A 24,127-nucleotide genomic window follows, 5' to 3' on the forward strand; every position below is an offset into this window, starting at 1 on the left:
ATAAAATGTCGACTCAAAATCACTGGGTACTTTTCGATAAGACGTTGGGTCTCATAAATGTCAATTGTACTTGGATCAACATCAAGTCTACCGTCGGCTATTAATGAAGCCTTTCGTTGGTCTAACCAGTGGATATCATTTGAACTAAATGTCACAAAATAGGTTGGGACTCCTATACATCTAATTTGGGCAAATGGTTCATTTAAAGCTGATCTCCAATAGGCTGCAGAACCTCTCAAATTCTTGAGATAAAGATGGACATATTCAACAGCACCTTCTTGATTTACAATTTTCTTGCCACATGTTGATATCGTGCTTTTGATTCGATAATATTCAAAGAACGATAAAGCGTAAAAAAATAATCGTTACGTTGGAATCTTGTGTCACTTCCAAAAATTCTAGACTGGTAGTAGTCTAATGCTGTAATTTTAATGGGAGTTGCTGAAGTAATATTTGTTATCATAATGCATTACTCCAAATGAATAACGCTCTGTTATTAGTATGCCTGCGTTATATACCGTGAACATATCCTTCAAGCCTTGGCGAAGAGTACTTCCAAGATTTCTTTCATTTAATTTGTCATTCAAGCTTCCAAATATACCTGGTTCTTCGTCGAAAGTGATCTGAAATCTTTTGCCGAATGCGACCAAGTCATCTTGGATGACTGTGAAGTTTCTTACTAATAGGTAGCCATCATTTTCTATAGGATGAGCCGCAAAATTTCTCTCGGTTTGAAATCTTATATTGCTATAGATTTGGTCACCTGTTATCATATTTCAATTAAGAATGTTTGTAGACCAATGTTGTGGTGAAAGAATGCCAGCCCGGAGAATGTTAGCTAATGCCATCGCACAACATTGAACTCCTGCGAATCCTGATGTGAATATGAGATCGTTGCTTTGATGCCATGATGCACGTACAATTCTCGAAGACTCACTAATTTCCATGTAAGCACTAGCATCCTCAGTAGGTTCATCATTGGTCTCTACAGAAATCTCGGCAGGTGCTTCTACTCTTATAATATCATTTTCTTCAATTACGACGTTCTGATCGACGGTAACATCTAACGGTAAGGGATAAACGCTAAAAAAAAAACTCTTTTTTCATGAATTTATTGTAGCGAAACGGTTCAAGTCAGTTTATTAAAAGTTATTGCATATTATAAAGTAACATTTCAAGAATATTTGATAAAATTTTCATGTAAAAATATTGCAAAATGAGCGAATGAGAGCACATTTACGTAGACGTCTTTTCAAAAATACATTTTGCAGTAGTCAACATATCTCAGCGTAGAATCATCTGAAATCAAAAAAATCGAATAATTTAGTTAAAGTATGAGTTAAACTTCCCCCCAACGTTTATTTTGACGATTTATTTTCATTTTCAGCCATTTGGTAGTCGTTTGAAGTAAAAAGTGATTTTTGATCAGTGACTGCTCAGCGTGCTGAATGCGCTTAGCATCGCTTTCAAGACAAAAATTGTAGGACTGTAACCCAATTTCCATTTCTAAAACCTTCATAATTCGTAATATATTTTGGAGCCCATCATTGAAATTGCATACGGCGATATCCGTTGCAATATTTAAGACTTTTTGCCACTAGAATAAGCTTTTGGAGCTAAACTCCACACAGCAGTTTAGATAGCGATCGCCTCGAAAATGTGTTACGGTTTCGTGCTTTTTCTTCTAATTGTACTTGACTTATTACATAAATCTTTTTTTCTTTCCACGACATGCTCCAAAATCCATCAAATATTTCTTGGCGTATATTTTCATCATATTGGGAGCAATGAGATTTTTAGTTTTAATTAAATAAACTCCAACTCAGTAAAGCCTCTTAGAAACATACAAAAGAAAAACTAACTGTTAATACAGAGATGCAAAAAACCTTATCGTCAATACTTTTCGTCAGTAACTGATAAATAAAAAACTGATAAATAAGAACACACACAATGGCATGGCATGCTATGCCTTCTTGTATTTGTTCTTTATTATTTCTCTAAAGGCGTAAGTTACAGTTTTGGTTGGCAAATTTGTTACGCTTGCACTTAGGGCTTTTCGAATTTTGTTCATACCAAGCTCATTATTGGTTGTTGGATTATAAAATTTTAAAGGAACATGTATTATGATACAGTACATGATAATCAACTAAAATGTCGATTTTGAATTTTTTGTAACTTAGGGCTTTTTTGAATTCCTGCAAGATCTCTTCCTCGCTTACCTCGTTTAGGCAAGGCGCATAGATGACTCCCTTTATTGTATTTAAATTGTCTTGGTATTTTACTGTGCCTGGAAAAAGATTAGCAATCGTTTTTAATTTTAAGAATTTCTCTGCTATTTTTGAGTTGCATGTCAGTATAAGTAGTGAACCGTCTTTGAGTTGTTTGATGTTTTCAATTTGGGTTGATATTGCGTCTATTGCTTTTTTTATTACGAAAGGACTGAACTACAAAACATGGGGTTGATGTAATTTACAACACTCAGCAAGTCTTCCCACGGTTTGCTTTTTTGGTTTTAAATGGACGAAAATTGTACCTCAAATTTTTTTGTTGATTATAATAAAGTATGAAATTTGATGAATTTTCAGCCCAAAAAAAAAGAAATTCTTAGAGCGCTTTTTGTAAAAAGTGAAAAAAACGAAAGATAATGGAATAGTATAAAATAAGCAAGTAATTAACATGAAATAAAGTAAAAATGTGTTATTGTAGATATTTTTATTATGAATTTTTACATGAACATAAAATATATTTGATATTTTATTATTTTTTTACGAACTTTTGATCATAACCAATTCAAATATGATGACAATTGTATTCACAAACAGCACGTTGCAAATGCTTAGAATAATTTGGATGACTGTTTAATACCTTATAATTGTTCCAACTTGCACTAAAGTCATGATGCAAAGATTCTACAGCTTGTTCACTGTAAAACCCTAATCCGCATTTGTTTTTCAAACAAAATTGTGGCACATGATGAAACAAAGCGTGAATTTTTGGAGTTACTGAAGTACCAAGATCCAGGAAGCTTTTCTGGAATTCGTCGATATCATTTTGATACGTGTCCTTTAATACTGAAGAAAAGCAACTGTCAACAACTTTCTTTAAATTTTCAAAAGCTTTTACAAATTTAAGGCACTCCAAATTACATATAGCTCTTAGTTTATCGACACTATCCAAAAGTTTTTTGCATTGATTACCTTCAAAGGCAGGAGAACCGTAAGTTAGCGACCTTTCAACGTGACAATTTTTGGCCCACAGTAAACTTACTTCTTCAAATTTTATCATCATGTCATTGAATATAGTGTTGAATATAGTGCTCCAATCATCAAATGCAACTCGGGAGGCGGAATAATGTCTAAAATTTCTTTTCGTGAATCAAGCGATGGAAAAAACTGGAAGATTAACACAATTTTTGTAATTTTTGGCTTTTTTATAGTTTTTACCTTCGTGAATCCAGCATTCATAATTTCTTACACAGTTTCCAATACTTCTAGAGTTACCACAAAGATTTAATTTACCACTCTGAGCGTCGCACCATGTGCATGGATGTGTACTAGTATGAGTCATTAATCCAGTGATGATGTTTGCTAATTTAAGATCAGTTGCAACGGTGCCGAGAAGATCATTTATGTCCAAAGCTGACCAAATGAGTTTAACATTTGTAAAATTCTCTTGAACGTTAGGTGCAGCACATAGAAGTAAAACTTTTTTGACACCAGAAGATTTAAATTTTTTCGTAATTAGAATTTTGAATTTTCATTGTTTTTGATTCTTCTTTAATCTGTAATGAGACACATATTTTTAAGAATCCACCTCCTCCATCGATGCCAAATTTAAAATGTAGTTCATCTGCGTTTTGCTCACGCTCTCCACATACGAAATTTATGAAACCTTTTGTATCTTTACAAATTATAACTCGCTCTGGTTTCTGAGTTACATTTTTAGCCTTCTCACGTATAAATGGAAAATCGCGTTCTTCAAAGAATGAATCTAGTTTGTGATTCTTTTCGACAATTTTGTTTCTCAAATGTGGTTCAATAATTCGATTACTGTTTGATCCTTTACGAACTGCTTTTGCTATCTTATAGATCGTATTATTGCTGCAATTTAAATCACTCTGTAATTTATATAGCTCATCATTAGAAATTTTTGAATTTTTTGTCATTTTTGGTTTAACATCCAAAATTAACGGCTTACCGCGAGTTTGTGACAATACAACCAGATTTTTATCTTCCGTCTTCTTTTTAGTGCTGGTATTTTTCTCATTTATAACACTCTTCAACAATGAACTAATTAATTGTTCTTTTTCTGTTACATTACAATTATTTTCAATTTTCTCTTTGACATTAGCGATTAAAATACTAGGAGTACACTTATGTCCTGATCGTAAATAACCTAGGCAGTTTTCACATTTTTTGTTATTATTTGTCGATTTTATTGTTTTTAGAGTATTATTTTTGTAAAAATTTGCGACAATTGTTGGCATTCTCACTAATTCACATAAACGACATTCGCATTTTTTTATGACAGAATTTCGAGTATTTCTTTGCAGCGGCATAAATTCACAGTAATCAGGTAACTTCAATTTATATTTTTCTTCGTCACAGTTATTGTTAGATGAACGATACACTTTCAATTTGCAACTAGCACACACGACAGCTGGTAATCTCTCATCATTTGTATTGTAACCACTCAACAAATTTAAAATTTTTGTTTTTAGCACTCCTTTAACTTCAATAAGTACTTGAGCCTTTTTCAAACAAATTAAACATAATCTATAACGATTTTGTTCGTGAGTTCCAGCCTTCTTATACGATAACCGCGCCATTATAAAATAAAGAATGTCAACTTTTTTAACAAACGAAGAATATTGCAAAACTTAAAGGACATGTATTTTTCACCATAGCAAAAAACAAAATAAAATTTTACTGCTTAAAAGAATAAAATATCTTATGCAAGGAAGGTTCACTCAACAACATTAAAGATACCAACCGGGTGTCAACAGCGCATTGCATTGTTTTGCTTCCACGCGCATCACAATCATATGCAGAATTTTGAAAGTAAACAAAGAGCATGATGTCTTATATATAAACTTTTTAAATCTTTAGGATAAGAATAAGTTATTAGGAAAGTTATTAGGAATAAGTATTAAGTTCTAAATCATAAGCAAGATGTATAAAGTTTTGAAAGATGATCAGTTAAACAATCTTTTAATTATTGTTTTTCGTAGATATATATTTTCTTTTGCATATAATTGTCAATATTTTCAATAGATATTAAAATATTATCAATTATTACATGAAAAAATATAGTCAATATTTTCACAATACAATATTTTTATTTTATGTAACGTTAATTATATGGATATTTTATATTATTCGATTTTTTCGTTTTTTTCACTTTTTTCAAAAAGCGCTCTAAGAATTTCTTTTTTTTTTTGGGCTGAAAATTCATCAAATTTCATACTTTATTATAATCAACAAAAAAATTTGAGGTACAATTTTCGTCCATTTAAAACCAAAAAAGCAAACCGTTTTCCTTTTTGGCCTTCGATATTACAGGAGTTGTCGTAATTTTATCTATTTCATTGAGTATTATAGAACTTACTCCACGTTTTACTACATTAAGTATTTTAAATGACTGGGTTTCTTCGAGTGAAGTTTTGTATTCTACAGAGCTGAAATGATTTTTTGTATAGCGGAGCCACTTTACGGCGGACCAAATAAATTTTTCGCCATCAACATTAACTTTTCTCCAATTTATTTTTGTTTTTAGCAACGAGCCCAAAGTTGTAAAATTTGTTTTCCATTTCAATCACATCAAATGTGTTTTTGTTACCAACAGACAGAACAAATTGGTACCAATCACGTGGATAATGGATTTTCATTGTAGTTTTCTTTTTCTTTCGCTCAATAAGGGCGTGAGCGACATCACACTCCATATGAGTATGGCCTGCTTCCAATAACTTATGTTCAATAATTTTAATATTATCATTATTCTCTAGGAATGCTATAAACATTGAGAATTCATTTCTTAGAGTTCTTATTTTGGGCAACACAGGAATCACTATAAAATATAACTGTGTCGACATTCTTATCTGTTAATGACGCACTTAAGTGGTCAAATATGCATGAAGAGATCTCGTTAGCTCCACGCTATAGTATTCCTTCATGCCACATATAGCAAAAAACATTGTTTGTTTCACAATCATAGATAGTTAGGTTATAAGTATTCAACTGCCTTTTGAAGTATCAAACTGAAGTCGTCAAATAATGAGTTGGCAATACTTACTGTAAATCAAATGTATACGTTTTAATACTTTTGTGGGCTTTAGCTATACCTTTGTCGAAATTCTTAGCCTTGAAAGCTATTTCTGCATCTCAGGAACGCTTTTAATGTGCTGTTTTACGGCATCGATTTGGAACTCATTAAGCTTATTTTTCGGCACTGATTTGCCTCTATTGTCGGCCAACGGGAAGTTTGGATAATTTATTTTTTTTTTCAATCGCCATTCTTAAAAAACTGTTCGTTTCACCAAAGCATCTTAAAAAACATCCTTTGCAAACATTTACCTTGTCATTGTCAACATTTACAAAATAGTAGTTAGAAATGCGCCGATTTTTGGTTTTGATTGAAGTCGAAACTCTTCGCGTTAATTTTTCGCCAGGCTGTAAATAACGTCAGCTCGTTTCTATTGTTATTTTCGCAATGTCCTCTTAGTCCAACTGTCCAAAATTTTTTAGATTTAGTTTATTTCAAGTATATTCACTTATGTATATGCATACACAATACTCGTTGCTTGAAAAATATTTTGTATGTTTCCCGCCTACTTTAATCGCAAAAAAGGACCGAACATTACCTTTACTGTCTTATTTATATTCATTTTATATATCAAGCGTTTCTTAACCTAACTGTAACTATTTATCTTATATACATATATGTAAATAAATGAATACATACTCGTATAGTGGCGAATGTGCAGTGTTGCGTTTGCTAGTAATTTGCCAGTGTTGCTCAATGGCATTTTAGTCCGTTCGTTCGTAGTGTTGCTCGTCAGTAAAGATATAAGATATAACTTTTTACTTGCGACTTTGAACTTTAGTGTTGAAATAAGTACTCTGCATTCTGTGTGTCGCGGCTACGACTCGGCGCTGAGTTGAAGGGGTTTGCTTTTAACGCATATGGCAATGAATGGGTTATTCTGAAAATGAATTCAATGTTCTACATTCTATATTTTATTAATATAGAAACTTACCGCAGTTTTGCACCCTTTCTTCCTTGACTGAACGTTATTCTTACAAATGCAAATGAAAAATAGAAATAAAAGGAATACGAAGAAGAATGAGCGCGCAACTTTGGTTCACAAGCAAAGTTGTACTAAATCGTATTAATTCCAATAATTACAAACTTTAAATATCATTTGTCAACACTGTGTATTAAGGGGAGATATACACCTAAAAGCCGGAAAAAAGGTCATTTTTATGAATTTTTTTCAAAGGAAACTATTTAAAATGTATGATTGGGGTTTTATTTATCTAAAAGTACCTATATTCAAAAATGTGTTAAATTTGTTTTAGCTTAAAATAATAAGAATTGTAAAGGATAATGTAGAATCCTTGGAAGTCCTTGAAAAAATCAGCCTCCGCGGTACCCAATGGCGTTTCTCCAAAAATCATCTGAAATAAGAAAACCAAAAAGATTATTAAACCAGATACTAAAATCTAGTCTTTGCCGTAGCCGATTTTGAAAATATCGATTTTTAACAAAATGACGGACGTTTGAACATAAGTATTGATTATTGGGCTAAAAATGAGTTCTTATTTTGCCTATAGAACAAAAACTATGTAACGGAAAAAAAAAATCCTATGACATCTACTAGATAATGTTGTATAGAATAACCACAAAAAGCCTCAAGGCAATCGGTTTATTACTTTTCGAGAAATTTTGGGTACCAACTTGAAAAACGTGGTTTTGAGAAAAACACGTTTGAAAATTTGGGAATAAATGAATCATAAAATTTGTCAACTTACATGCAATCATCGATACCAGGCCCATAGTGCAGGTCCTCTACAGTGGACGGAATGTCCAGGGCTTCCAAATTTTCTTGTCTTCGCCGTATACGACCTTCTTTTGTAGTCTCCTGCGCTCGCAGCTCGGCTTTCGCTATGCGAGTTTCGTCTTCTTGCGCAGCGTACAAGTGCGCTCCTGGTCCAACAGATATTCCCAACACGTTCATAATTTCTAATAATGAGGTGACACCATTATTGAATGTGCATGATGCCAGAAATACAGCAATATTGACGATTTTGGCCCCGCTGTTCATCGTTTTTGGAGCTATCTTCCAAATCAATTGGTTGAAGCTCTCATTTGAATTTTGCGTAAATCACGATCAGTCTTTAATTTTTTGGCACTAGAACTAATATTTTCGTCGGAAATTTTTTCGGCAGAATATCGATTTTTGGGCGGCATTTTCTTTTTGCTTCGATCTTTGCGAAAAAGTCCGGTTCGATGATCTTTTCGAGAACCTTTACTTCTTATATCCATTTTTCTCTCAATATTTATTTGGAAACGAAAATTCACTGAACTGCTTAGTTGAACGAACGGCAAGGTACTGACAAAACGTGTCTTACCCTCATACCTGGAGCCAAGCATGCCCAAAAACCCAACACAATAGAATGCCGGAGTAAGTTTAGAAGCTTCGTACAAGGGTCGCTAACCGCCTCTACCTGCCTGTCAGCTCCGGCCCATAAAATCAAGTTTCACGTTCTCGGCTGTAACTAGCTTATTTATCGAAATATTACCTTGTCCTTTTCACTAGATATTCTAGAGCCCTCAAACTTTAAGAAAATGCAAAACAAAAAAAATCGATTTTTCACGACCTTTGTAGGAAAAAAAGGTGGTTCGTTATCTTTAAACACGTTTTCTCTTTGTCTTTTGATATGGAACTGAATCCAATCTTTTATTTCAAAAATTACTTAGGCTAAATACATGCTGCTTATACAGCGAGAGAGCGACAGAACGGGAGAGCGTAGTATGCATGTATGTATGTATGTTATTGTATATACATGCAGAAGGCATATATATAATGCGCTGGGACCGAACGGTCGAAGCGTCAAAGTGCTTGCACTGCAGATCCCACGCTGCAGGCCAGTCCGCATAAGTGACGGATCATATTGCTGCACTTATATATTTGATTGTATAAACATAGCAACAAAGTGTCGCTATGTTGTGAGTATGGCATATGACCACTTGATGTATTGTATACTCTACAATACTGTGGGCATATGCTTATTAGGCATACAACATACTACACCTCCCTTTTTAAAAAAATAACGTAATATTATGGAGTTATTTAATTTTATAATTATATGTATTGTTAATTATATATATTTAATGTATTATTATTATTATTTTTTTTTCAAATCTTTTTATTTATATATAACGTTTTTGTATATATATGTATGTAAATTTTTAATTTTATTTAGTATTATAAATTAGTGGAAATATTATTTGTATATATATATTTTTTCTTTTTTTTTTTTTTATTTAATTTTCTTTTTTTTTTTTTTTTTTGGTTGATCAGACCTTTTTCTTGTCTTTATTTATTTATTAAACAATTTTAACCTATCTTTATGAACTTTCTGTTCTTTATTTTTGTTATTTCTTATTGTTATATTATCTTTTTATCTATATCTATGACCTCAAATGGTCCTATATATGAAGAATCTAGTTTGTGTCCTGCTTCATTTTTTAACCAAACTTTATTTCCTATTTCTATGCTTACATCTGATATTTTATTGTCATAAAATTGCTATTCTTGCTCTTTTATATGCTATTTCTAATCTAAACTTAATTTCTTTAGCGTAATCCTCTTCATTATATAATGGTTCTATTCTAGTTGTATTATTAAAATCTGTGAACTGTCTTGGTAATCTTCCAAATACTAGTTCGTATGGACAATAGCCGTGTGTTACCGAGGGTGTTGTGTTGAAACAGTATGTAAAATATTGTATCCAAACATCCCAATCGGTTTTGTCTGTTGATATGTAAGAACGAACGTATTCATTAAATGTTCTATGACTTCGTTCTACTGTTCCTAAAGTCTGGTGATGATGTGCGGTAGACGTTATGTTATCTATCTTTAAATATTTGCACAAATCATTTATTATTGAATTCTTATATTCTGTTCCCATGTCCGTAATGAACGTCTTCATTGGACCGTACTTTAGAATAAAGTTTTCAAATATAGCTTTGGCAACAGTTGTTGCACTTTTGTTTGAAATTGGAATGGTTACTAAATACTTTGTTAGATCGCATATTAGCGTAACTGCATATTCATTGCCATTCTCTGATAGTGGTAATGGACCTATAGTATCTACAATTACCCTATCAAAAGCTATAATTGGTGTTTCAGTTAATGTCAATGGGGTCTTTATATGTTTTGTTGTTTTGGATTTTTGGCATTTTGGACATTTACGTACGTACTCTTTGACATAACGAGTCATGTTTTTCCAGTAGTAATGTCTTTTTATTTTAGCTAACTTTCTTGTAATGCCATTATGACCTCCTTGAATTGGATCGTCATGAAATTTAGACAGTATCGCTTCTTGATCTTTTTCTTTATCTATTAGGGTCACCGGCTTGAGTAGCGCTACTCTTAAAATATTCAGAATTTTATTGCCCATATTTTTAAAAGATTCAATTGAAACTAATTCAAAGATCTTTTCGCTCGGTGCCACTTTGAGTTGGTTAATCTTAAGTATACCGGCTTGCATTTCAAGCCTTTGGAAGAACTGACCTAAGTCAAGTTTTCCATTGGTGTACAGATCGCTAACATCAATTCTTGCTATAATTGTTCTTCCACGTTTCAAAAAACATATCTGATTTTTTATTTGCAAGGCCACTACTTTTCGTACTTCGTCATTACAAATGACTTCATATACGTTGGGCTTAGAAGCGTTGTCAAGAGTTTGCGTAGGCAAATCTACTTGTACATTTCCTGCGCAGGAATTTTTCTGTCTATATTGTTGCCTGGTAGTGACTTTCAGGACTTTTCGGTTCATGTCAATTAGTTCGGATATTGTTATCCTTGATAAGGCGTCTGCCACGAAATTATCTTTCCCTCTCAGATACTCTACTGTAAAATCATACTCTTCCAATTCGAGTCGCATGCGTGTTAGCTTTGAACTTGGATTTACCATAGAAAATAAATATGTTAAAGGTCTGTGATCAGTTCTAACTTTAAAATGTTTGCCATATATATATGGTCGAAAATGTGTTATTGCACAATGTATTGCTGCTAGTTCTTGTTCTGTAGTACTCTTATTGCTTTCACCTTTAGTGAATGCTCTAGATGCATATGCGACTGGGAGTTGGAGTCCATTATAGTTTTGAGTTAAAACTGCTCCACACGCTTGTTTGCTTGCATCTGTGATTATGCAAAATTCTTTGCTAAAATCTGGGTACTGTAATAAATTTGGTTGAACAAGTTTATTTTTTAAGTACTGGAATGCATTTTGGCATTCCGCAGTCCATTCGAAAGGAACGTTCTTTTTACATAATCTAGTTATGTGCCGTGAATAATCGGCGAAGTTTTTAATGAAACGTCGGTAATAATTGCAAAATGCAACGAATCTTCTAGCGCTATCTGCGTCCGTAGGGACAGGATAATTATTGATAACATCAAATTTTTTGTCATCTGGTAGGATTCCTTTATCTGTGCATCTGTGACCTAAAAACGTCACCTCGTGCATGAAAAATGAACATTTTTCTGGATGCAATTTTAGATTGTTTTTTCTACAAAGTTTAAAAACATCTGTTAAATTTATAATCATATGTTGTTCAGAACAGCCAATGACGATTAAATCATCCATATAAAGGAATGCTTGTGAAGGCTCTAGGCCTGAGAATGCTATTGTCATCATTCTCTGAAATGAGTTAGGCGCTATAGCTGCTGCTTCATGTGTGCCTTTAAGGGAATCTACTAGATTCAGCGCATCTATGAAGCTTTGTAGGTTTTCGGCCTTTCCATCAAACTCAGGTATGAGTGATGAGGCTAGCTTAAGGAATTCCACAATTGTTTGTGCCATTGCTATTGTTGTTTCGCTTTCTTCAAGTGTATCAATGTCGCTTTCCGCTTTACCCTCTACTTCAATTATTGGTTTTGATTTGTCCAAATTTTGGAATTGATTTGGGTCAAACTCAATTTGATAGTAGGGATTTGTTGGTATTTGTAAGGTAATTTTGTGTCTTACACTTACATTTTCCAATCTTGTTTGTAATGAGCGTAATATTTTAAGACATTGATCTACATGTAAACTTGATATCTTGTATTTGTAAGAGGATGCTAATTGACTGATATTGTTATATTCAGCTACTAGAATGGTTGTATGGTGGATTAGCGTATTATCACTTATTGTTGTATCTTTGTTAATACATTTATAAGATTTTTCAAATTTTTCCTTAATTCAATTAATTTGTTTTGCTAATTCTTTCCATTCCATCACTCTTAGCGATACAACTTTACCAAAACTATTGTTGACAGCAATGAATTAATATATTTTGAATTTGGAAAAAAAATTAAATCAGTAAAATGAATTTTAGACTTTATCTAAGTCGTTTGCACGGCTTAGATATCGTTTTTTTAAAGTACGTTTGTACATTAAGTAAATTTTGATTAATAAATTTGCTGCCGAAATTGCTACTATTAAAGCAAGAAGAACAATTTGAATGTCTAAATGATTGGTTGTATCGACAACTGATATAACATTCAGCACATTGGCTGTGTTATCCTCAACTTTGGAAGTTTTTCCTCCCATTTTTAAAATATCTATTTGTCTTCTTTAAAATTTTTTTTTTGTTTTAGTTATGGATTTGTCATTTCGTTTCTTCTATATATATATATATACAATTTATTAATCCCTTTTGTTTTTGTTTTTCAATCAATTTTTTTTTTCATTACTTATATTTGCTGTTTTTACAAATATATTTTTATATAATATGAATAAGTTCGTGCGGTTTTACAACAGATGGCGTAACTTGATTATTATTCCATCGATCCACATTTCCAAACATTCATTGGAGAGCTACTGTCGTAAGGCACAAACGTCAGTATAAGTTTTTTATTTGAAGCGTAAACAACAATATTTTTACCACACTTGAAAATGTCGAATTTCGTGCCAAATAATGTGTTTTTGCGGGGAATTCTTCTTCATTATTTTAATATGAAGAAAAAAGCAGCCGAAAGTCATCGTATCTTGGTGGAAGTTTATGGTGAGCATGCTCTATCTGAGCGAACGTGCCAGAAGTGGTTTGCACGCTTTAAAAGTGGTGATTTTGGCTTGGAAGACGAAGAACGCGAGGGTGCGCCGCCAAAGTTCATGGATACCGAATTGGAGGAATTGCTCGATCAAGATCCGGCTCAAACGCAAGAAGAGGTTGCAAAAACTTTGGGAGTTGATCAATCAACCATTTCCAAACGTTTAAAAGCCATGGGAATGATCCGAAAGGTAGGCCATTGGGTGCCGTATGAATTGAAGCCAAGAGACGTTGAACGCCGTTTTATGGCATGCGAACAACTGCTTCAACGGCACAAAAGAAAGGGTTTTTTGCATCGAATTGTGACTGGCGATGAAAAGTGGGTCCATTACGACAATCCAAAACGTCGGGCAACGTATGGATACCCTGGCCATGCTTCAACATCGACGTCGGCGCAGAATATTCATGGCCTGAAGGTTATGCTGTGTATCTGGTGGGACCAGCTGGGTGTTGTGTATTATGAGCTACTGAAACCGAATGAAACGATTACGGGGGATGTCTACCGACGACAATTGATGCGTTTGAGCCGAGCACTGCGAGAAAAACGGCCGCAATACGCCGATAGACACGACAAAGTTATTTTGCAACATGACAATGCTCGGCCACATGTTGCACAAGTGGTCAAAACATACTTAGAAACGCTCAAATGGGATGTCCTACCCCACCCGCCGTATAGTCCAGACCTTGCGCCATCCGATTACTATCTCTTCCGATCGATGCAACATGGCCTGGCTGACCAGCACTTCCGTAATTACGATGAAGTCAAAAAATGGATCGATTCGTGGATTGCGGCAAAACCGACCGAATTTTTCACAAAGGGAATCCGTGAATTGCCAGAAAGATGGGAAAAAGTAGTAGTAAGCGATGGACAATATTTTGAATATTAAATTTGTAACCATTTTACGTCAATAAAGTTTCAAATTTCGAAAAAAAATCGCACGAACTTATTCATAGTCCATTATTTTTACTTTAAAAAATTTTTGTTATTATTTTATTCACTCGCAGGTGAATTTACAATGTTTCCTGCCTATATTTTGTACAGCCTTCCGACATGTACTCTAATCGGGCGAGTTCTCGCTCAATTTTACAATGTATTTTTTTTTATTATAATAATATATGAAAATTAAAATATATTGGTGTGCGCACTTGGGAGCGCTGTAGGTCCTCGGTGGTGTCCTTGTCCTTGGCCTAGCTTGTAACGCTAGGCGGTGCCGGTGCTGGTCGCACAGGCTGCTGTGCAATGTTTGCACGTGTAGTTGCAGAATGGGCTGTCCAGCGGTCCCTCGCAGTCATCCGGGCACTGTCGCTTGTATTCTGGGATAGCTGTTGGTAATGGAGGTATTATTTTCTTTTTCAAATTTTTAATCTGGTGGTAGGTGATAGATGGATTTTTGTTTTTATTTATCAATTGCACTAGTTGTGCTTCGTGAAACGAGCGCTTTTCATGCATGGAAACAGAATCGTTCCATGCTGGCGGGTTGGCTTGATTGCTCAACTCTTTGCTGAGACGGTCAATTTCCGACCTCAGTTTTTGTTTTATTCCGCCGCGCTTTTTTTGTTTCTTATTCCTATCCATCTACACTCTACTCACTCAGATACTAATTTTGACATCCACAGCTATCCCTCCATCGCCGTCGTCTGTCGCTGACTGGCGTCCCCGTTTTTTTTTTTTTTTTGTGTTGTTGTTGTAGCTGTTGTTGTCCACTTTGCTTCACACCTCCCACTACGACTTTGGGCACTTTAAGTATTTTGCCCAAATCATTTGGTTGAAATTTAATTTTGTTGTATGTTGGCGCGCGAACGTTTTAAACGAAAACTAAAAACTTGTCACGGTCGCCATGTAGGAAAAAAAGGTGGTTCGTTATCTTTAAACACGTTTTCTCTTTGTCTTTTGATATGGAACTGAATCCAATCTTTTATTTCAAAAATTATTTAGGCTAAATACATGCTGCTTATACATAGAGTTCTGCCGCTGAGAGCAGCGACAGAACGGGAGAGCGTAGTATGCATGTATGTATGTATGTTATTGTATATACATGCAGAAGGCATATATATAATGCGCTGGGACCGAACGGTCGAAGCGTCAGAGTGCTTGCACTGCAGATCCCACGCTGCAGGCCAGTCCGCATAAGTGACGGATCATATTGCTGCACTTATATATTTGATTGTATAAACATAGCAACAAAGTGTCGCTATGTTGTGAGTATGGCATATGACCACTTGATGTATTGTATACTCTACAATACTGTGGGCATATGCTTATTAGGCATACAACATACTACACCTTCTAGGTGTATATCTCCCCTTAAGTTATCAAAAACCCAGTGCATACACAAAGTTATATCGAGTCTCCTTTCTTCTTAGCCAAAATATCAAGTATTTTTTCGGTATTGAGCGCAATATCTCCGTGGATAGTTAGCAGTTCTAATCCATTGAGTCGTTCTTCTCCTGTTTTGTTGCACTGATAAGTCTTTAATCTTTGCAAAGGGGAGAATGACCATTCTCTTGATGGTCTAGAGCAGTGATGTCATTTTTTGTTAGGCCAAAACAGCTGAATCGACTCAAGAAAACAGCTAAAAAAAGCTGAATCTACGGGGAAAAAAGTCGAAAATTTATCCAATAGTACTAGATTTTCAATATCTTCCTTATCGCTCGCATAATATTCTCTCTGTTCTATTTTATTCAGACAGCTGGGCGGTAGCTGGTAATCAAAACAGCATTTGTTTTCTCGGTGCAGCCCAGACCTAAAATTTTAGATAAGTTAATTTCTAATTTAAAAATAGATATAAATATAAACCTTATGCTTAATATAGCGTTTAACGTATCAACGCTCATCCTATTTCGGATTTTGGATTTAACCAAATTCACTTGGCTAAAAACCCTCTCCACTTCGGCATTCGACCAAGGCAGTGACAATATTTGAAGAGCAACTAAAGCCAATTCATGAAATCTGCAGTTTCCGCCAGAATCCCGGTATTTGAGTACTTCATTCCAGAACTTAACCGTGTCGTCGACATTTTCCCATTGTACTTGCCTAACTTCATAGTACTGACGTTCAATTTGGTCAATATTGGGAGTATTAAAATACTCCAGGATCGGAGTGATGCTTTTGTTTTTGATTTTCAAGATGTTTTCAACAGAAAAAGCATCAATCTGTTTTAATATATTAAAGTTGTCCGGCAATCTAAAATTGACAACATTGTATTTATAACAATTAAATAAAAATAATTAAATATTTACCTTTGCTTCAACTGTTTGACCAGCTCCACTACAAAACCCGTGCAGCATTCTCTTAGATTTTTTTCTTCTTCTTTTATGCTCAATGCTTTGATTTCTTTCTCAAAATCATAGCCGAGATATAAATCGGTTTGTACGTGTTTCTCAAATTGATCGTCATTAATAATGTCTATTTCACTATCAGGAGAAATTATTTTTTGTTTTAATGAGCTGATAGCTAATATGAGATCATTTAACAGCTTCGTGGCATTAGTTGAATTGCTTTGAAAGCATTTATTTATTTTTTGCATGTCTTGCAATATTGGTTTCAAAAATAGCAAGTACAAATGTATTTTGTTGTCACAAAACGATTCATACAAAATTTTAGCTGTTTTGCATTTTTCCTGCAGAGCAGCTATTCCAAAATGCGTTTTTAGGTCATGCCACTGATCCAAAATTCTTGTAACTGCCATTTCAATGGATAACCATCTGGTGTCACAAACCCTTGGAATTTTCAGGGGAGCCTTTTGGTGAAAAATATACTAATTAATTTTATTTAATATTAATCAATGTTTGGGGCAATCACTTGTACATTACACACTTGCTATGGGAAAACAATCACTTGGCATTAGCAGAAACTAGATATTTGGAACGATTTAAAAATATTAGTACATAAAACGATTAACTACACATAACAGACATATGTATTCATATGTACCAAATATACCTTTTCGTCATTAATACACTCATACATTTTTTTATATATGGACTGCCGGATCGAGCTTTTGGAAAACCAGTTATAGGTTTCGTAAATTAAAAATTCCAAATCGTCTGGAAAGAAGTGCTTACAAGCGTAGTTGACAGCCAATTGTACCGAATGACAAACACATTTGATCAATATAAGAGATGGTGCATCCTTCTTTAATTGAACGTATACGCTATTCTTATTGCCAATCATGACACTTGCGTTATCTGTGCCAATGCCGATTAATTTTGTGATGTCGAGTTTCAATCGTTTTAGCTCATGTCTCAGGCCTTCTGCTATGGACAATGCGTCCCCACCTTCTAACTGGACTAAACTTAAAAACGTAGAAACTACTACTCCACGTTCTACAGAGAAGTAGTTAATGACCACACCTAAACATAAATTTTTAATAATACAAATATGTTGAGACATTAATTTACGTAAACAAAAACAAGTTTATAGTTTTATGTGGAATGACACTTAAAACCATTAAATACAATTCTATATAATATATGTATATTATATATATTAGATATACATATATGTATATATTATTATCTCACCAAGTAATTTTGTGACGCTAACATCTGTGGATTCGTCCAAAAGCAAACTAAATTTGGAACCGCCAATGTCCTTATGTAGTTCCTCGTTAAAATGGGGAGCCAATGCATTTTTAATTATATACGTGCATTTCGCGCGGTGAAGCTTAATTTTCGACGTGGTGCTGCTGTCATCGAACTTTTGTTGGCAAAGGTCACTTAAATGATTAACAGGGGCGATTGCGCTATGCTGTGCAACGAATAGGCAAAGCGCTGCCTCCTGCTCAATTGTTTTTGTTGCCTTTTGACTAAATTGTATTTTGTTTTTCTGCACAAAGCCGCTCATCGAACTAATGTGCTTTTTTGTAGCACCATGTGCGCGCAAATCACATAGTTTTGCAGTTATGCTGCACTTACAGTAGCTACAATACGCCCGTGTTAAGTCTGTGGAATCCTTCCTCAGCCACTCCTAAAATTCTTTGCTCTGGAGCCACACATCTCGCACTTTTTGCTTATAAATTTCTTTCGGCATCGCTAACTTTTATGTTGTGTGGCAAACGAATTTCACAATTTTAGCGATGGAAGACGCGCAAATTTACATAGGTGGGAATTCTTTCGATAGAAGTAAATATCGATAATTTACTGATAGACTTACATTTTTAGCATTTCAATCGTCAAATGGGATAGAAACAACTCACCAAATTGAGAAAAAGTAAAATTAAAAAAATATATATTTCAATTTGCTAAAAAAGCTAGAATTCCCGCCGCCCGCTGTTTTGAAATTTTTCCCGCAATCTCATTTCCAAAACAGCCAGATCTGGCTGGAAAAAAGCTGAAATGACATCACTGGTCTAGAGCAGTGCTGTCCAGAATGAAAAATGTGAGTGTATAAGTGAGAATGAGAGAATGGGAGAAGCCCAGTAGGAAATTTAAACCAAAATAAATAACTATTGGATTGGAGTAAAAACTTTGGAACGTTATGTAACTCCTTATATATATTTGGGTTTGTAAATCTATATTATATCTCTAATAAAATCTTTAATATAAATACTTTCGTGGCAGCTTCTTAATAAAAATACATTCGATAAATGACTTGATGTTAAACTGTGGCGCTGCTTGGAGCAAATGAACTTAAAGTCCGAAAAAATTTTCTCACAAAAATATGTTGTGGGAAAAAGTGAAAGGCACTAATAAGATATTCTTTTCAATATTGGATATGATGATTCTTCTAAATCTTTCCAGAATTCAATATTATCTCCGTGTGATGGAACGTTTTCGCTTTGCAAGATGATTAGCTCGGACTGAATTGCAAATTCATACTTACTTATATCGCATTTGAAGGGGTTTTCAAAGATGTCAAAAATGGTTGAAAACAAACAAAATCCTGAAATCTGTCTTCAAAATTGTTAAACAATTGTTCGAGAATTGCAATATGATCACTCGGCTTAACACCCTCATGTTTCGTAATAATAAGCGAAGTTTTCGGAAAATGGGCATAATCGCAAGATTGAAGATTCATTTTTTGTAAAATTTTTAGACAAATGTTTTTAACAAAAACACCATCTATAAAAGGCCGGCCTTGTTTAGCAATATATAAGCTGATCATGGAAGATAGCTCAACTTTCATTTTTATATTTGATTGCTTAACAACTTCCTCATTTTCTACTTTAGCCAATCACCCTTTGAATTTTTCCAAAAAGTCTAACTTTTTTTCTTCATACCTATAATCCCTGACTAGCTTTTTTGTCTAAAATTTGTATATTTTTGTGGGAGGAATCGAAATGCCTTTTGATATTCCATCTATAGCCTCCTTTGAACGACTTGTAACATAAAAGGCATTGCAAGTCGCCAAAGGCATTTTCTAGCATAAAAAAGTTCTCACAGGGCATTGTATTGCATACACTAAGCGTCGCGGACAAACTTGGTATTTATTCGTTGCTGGTTTGCTAACGACTGAACGATGGAGAGTAAGAATACGTGTGATCAATTGATGTATGGGATGGGCAGCACTGGTCTAGAGCTTCAACAATGATCTGGAATAAATAACAAGCCGTCTCAGTTATTTCGCTTGGTCATTATTCTTCAAAGACATGGACGGTCTTATCAATTCTTCCTCATCAAGTTCTGCACAACTCGATGGCATAATGTTTTGTATCCTTGACATCCAATGAGATGATTGCGCATAACTAACGCACTGGCTTAAATCGCAGCCTTCTTTCTGGAAATTTTTTTCAGAAGACGAGTCTGTTTCGCACTTGGTTTTGAGGCTAAGATGTCCTTCTGCAATAGTTTCAAAAGTTTAAGCGAGTTAATGAAATATTTGTAAGTAAATTTGTCCGATTAAACAACTCTGTGTAGAACAATTCCACAATTTTATTTAATTCGGTTTAACAATGACTTGCAAACTCCACAATAATTTAAAGGTGATCTGATGAATATCAGCGCGCAATAAAGACTGATTCTCACTACTGCTGATGGCTCGCGCGTGTCAAAGCCCGTTTGATTCCAGTTGCAGGACGTGTGGTGAGTAGGGTGGTGAATAATGATCAATTTAATCGACGTATATATCGATTAAATTACTATTGAGGTCCTCAACAAGGACTTGCATCTCACATAATGAAAGAATATTTGAAAATGCCTTCCCCCCAGTGCCGACCGAGTTTCAAAGTTTAGTAAACATCGTGTGTTGTCCTGATATTTCGGTCTGCTATAAATGCAATAAATTAAGTGAAGAAAAGTAAAAATTAAATGAGATGAACATTAAATTTAAATAAAAACATTAAGTATAACAAAAAGTCAGGGTTACTTCTTTTAAGAGTTGTTTTTTACAGCCCGGATACAATTTTCTATGTTCCTGGACACAGCGCAGCAAGAACTGTTTTTGTTCTTCTTCAGCCGTGATAAGTCCGTTAAAATCTTCCTTTAGAAAACTGTCGTCGATCCGGAGTCGTGATAGAAATTGTTTGCTCTTCTCCGATATGAAATCATCCAGTGTTTTCTCTGAAAAAAAGAAAAAGGAGTTAAATAACAAAACAAAACAAAAAAACAACAAAAAATTGAAAAATATCACAAAAAGTCGATTTAACTTACCAAACCTTTGTCTAATTCTGCCTTATAAAATATTGACAAAGCTTGAATGTGTGTCTCGGCGACACGTTCGTTTATGAAATTAAGAGACTGTTCAGTGTTACTAGAGTCGATGGTATTTCAATTTTTCCTGAACTTTTTGAACATCGGAATATCTGGGCTACTAGTAATTTGCTTAAATTCCAACTTCATTTTGCTGGAATTCCAACTTAAGCGGACTTCTTCGTTACTGATGTAGTGGGTTTTCCGCTTGTACATTCAGTTTCCAGTGTAGGTGGATTTCTCCAGTCTTCGTCGGGTATGTTCAACAATGCATTATAATGCGCAACATACCATTTCAGAGGGAGCAGTGCGTTCAAAAATGCAAATATGGCAGTACTGCAAATGCAACGCGTTCTTAAACGTCATTTTTGTATCAAAAGTCGTGCATTATTTGCAGCAAAAATTTTCACACTGCCAATAAATACGCTAGTACAATGTCTGATAAAAAGTGGGTATTTATTTATTTTAGCTTTTAATACAAAAATTGATGAAAAATACGATATTTAAACTTTATTTTATTATACTTTTCTTGGTTTTAGTGATCGGAGATAAAATTACTGCTCAGAGAATTCATTCGAAAATGAGAATAAAATATATCCTCGGGAAACGATTTTATTGTTTCAAAAAAAGACTTATTTTTGGGTATTTTCCGTTTTGATATTAAACTTTTGACAAGATATGTCCTTCTTTCAAGCTTTACACGGTTTTTTTTCTTCTTAAATTTAATAAAAGACTATCGGTTTTTCCTCACATATATCGTCCATGACCAATCTTAGTAACAATTCCATTTTACTGCACAGCGCGTTCATAAATGCAACAAATCTATTTGCAATTTTTCAACAAATCTATCAGTTGCATGAATTGTCACATTGACAGTGCTGCCAGCGCTGCAAGTACTGCGCATTATAATGCGTTTCTGAACATAGCCGTCGTCTAGATACTTCTTCTTTTTCCGCCAAGTTTTTGTCTACACCACCTAAGCATCTCGTCCGACCTGGCTCTCTCTGTTTCATTAAAAATAATTTATCTTCCTCTATTTTCATTATCTCAAAACCATGTGCAATATCAAACATATCAAGATCAATTTTGAAATTGTTCTCACGGCTCTTGAACGTAACCTGAGTTTTCTTAAAATTGTTTTTTAACTCATGATATAAATCAACAAGTATCTTTACGCAGTTAGGAAATGCTCTTGTTGGAATACTTGCTTTTTCCCCAATATATGATAAACTCCCTAATCACGAGATTTGCACTTTCACTACTGACTTTCGGTCGAATATTGTAAAATAGGACTCAGAGAATTTGTCGATTAGATGGTAATTTTGCTCTATTTATTTGATAGCTAGGCGATCAGATAAAAAAAAAATATTTTGTTTGCCACTCCGTAATTCCACCGAAATGCTTGCGCACAAAAAATGAGGCACTAATAATCTTAAAAATCACGTATGAAATGACAAATAAAACAGGTTAAAAGTAACAGCGCAGTACTCCCGCAACTTTTATGGACAAGTTTAAATCGCAAGTCGACACGGGTTATCGTTTATAAATCGTGCTAATATTTTTTTCTAGACAAATAGGGTTATTACGAATCTTCTAAGAAGGCATGCGTAAAAAATATTGTATTGGTTCTATAACTTAATTTTAAGGATTTTCTGAGTGAATTTGAAGCTTTATTATAAAAATCTAGTATAATATATTTTATTCAAAGTATTGTCCATCGTTAGCCACTACTTTTTCCCATCTTTCTGGTAATTTGTGGATACCGTCCCAAAAGAATTGCGCCGGCTTGGCTGCCAAGAAGGAATCGAGCCAATTTTTGATACCCTCAACTGAAGTGAATCGTATTCCAGTTAATGCGTTCTGCATCGACCGGAACAAAAGGTAGTCGGATGTAGCTTAACTGAAATTTTAAATACCTTATATAGGGTGATCAATCATGAGGTGCTTTTTTCAATAGTTAAAAAAAACAAAAATGTAAATTATGTTCAAAACCTTTATTTATCATTTGAAAGGACATTCTTTGACATTTACTTTTTGAATATGACTTCATTCAAATGTTGGCCGCAACTACGCTTAGAGTTGGGTATTTCCCGAGAAAATCCCAATCTCGAGAATCGGGATTTCCCGAAATAACGAAAATTTCAATTCTCGAGATGCGGGATTTCCCGAAAATAATTTTTGAGATTTCTCGAGAATTCTCGAAAATTCGGGAAAAATTCCAAAAAATTAAAAAAAAAAATCTAAAACCAGTGTAAGAGCAATGAATTTCATAAAATATTATTTTTATTTATTTTTATTAAAGTATAAATTACATAAAAAAATATTTGAAAATATTACTTACTATTTCAATTATTGCAAACAAAAAAGTGAAACAAAAATAATTACAAAAAAATTCAAAACAAAAATAATTCAAGATTATACTTATTAAAATAGGGGAAAAAAGTGATTGTAAACATTATTTCCCAAAATGGTGTTTTAAAAAACACAGACTGTCAATGGCTTCGTCTGACAATGGCGTACGCTTTTTGGACACAAAATTACCCGCTGTAGAAAAATTCCTCTCATTTTGAGTCGATGTTGGCTTAACAGTGTTAAAAGCCCCGATCAGTCTTTCAACATTTTGTGTTTTCTCTCCAGTTTTTTCATATAGTTTTAGCTCGTTTCTAAGCGATGAAAACATCTGGTTCGCCGCATGTTGCGCAATGTCTGCTTTCAGTTTTGAGCATTGCTGAACGTATTTTTCAAGCTGTTTCGCCATATCTTCTTCATCGACGTTGTTGGTTGCAAATACGTCATCATCGTCAGAACTAGAGGTGGGAAACTATCGATAGTCGGCACCATCGATAGCGGCGATAGTTTTTTACCAAACCATCGATAGTGCCTCGATAGTGCCATCGATAGTGCCTCGATAGTGACCTACATAAAACAACTAAAATTAATTTTTCAAAAACATAGTTTAATGTTTTTAATTATTTATATGTACATATATATGTTTTACGTCGCTTATTCGGTGGTTTCCGAGGAAGTAAGCCAAAGATTTTGGTTTAAAAATAACAAAATGTTCACATTCTCCTCCTTTAGACGTGTTCTGCGGTCTGATACTATTTGCCCTGCCTTGCTGAATACCCGCTCTGACTGGACAGAAGTGGCCGGAATGCAAAAGTATTTTAACATCAACGTT

The 24,127-nt window shown here is 34.2% G+C and overlaps 2 protein-coding genes across 3 annotated transcripts in view; one reads left to right on the plus strand and one right to left on the minus strand.

Moving 5' to 3' along the window:
• LOC128856886 (poly(A) RNA polymerase gld-2 homolog B) overlaps window positions 1–24,127 on the plus strand; it is a 132,821-nt gene that overhangs the window by 42,582 nt on the left and 66,112 nt on the right. The window lies entirely within an intron of this gene.
• LOC128856421 (uncharacterized) lies at window positions 15,949–16,844 on the minus strand. Its single transcript, XM_054091721.1, has 2 exons — window positions 16,558–16,844; window positions 15,949–16,501 (listed from the first exon to the last, which is right to left on the minus strand). The coding sequence occupies exons 1-2, from the start codon at window positions 16,842–16,844 to the stop codon at window positions 16,000–16,002; spliced, it is 789 nt and encodes a 262-aa protein (XP_053947696.1). The 3' UTR covers window positions 15,949–15,999.

This window comes from Anastrepha ludens, chromosome 3 (assembly GCF_028408465.1).
Source record: "Anastrepha ludens isolate Willacy chromosome 3, idAnaLude1.1, whole genome shotgun sequence".
In the NCBI taxonomy this organism is placed as follows: Eukaryota; Metazoa; Arthropoda; class Insecta; order Diptera; family Tephritidae; genus Anastrepha; species Anastrepha ludens.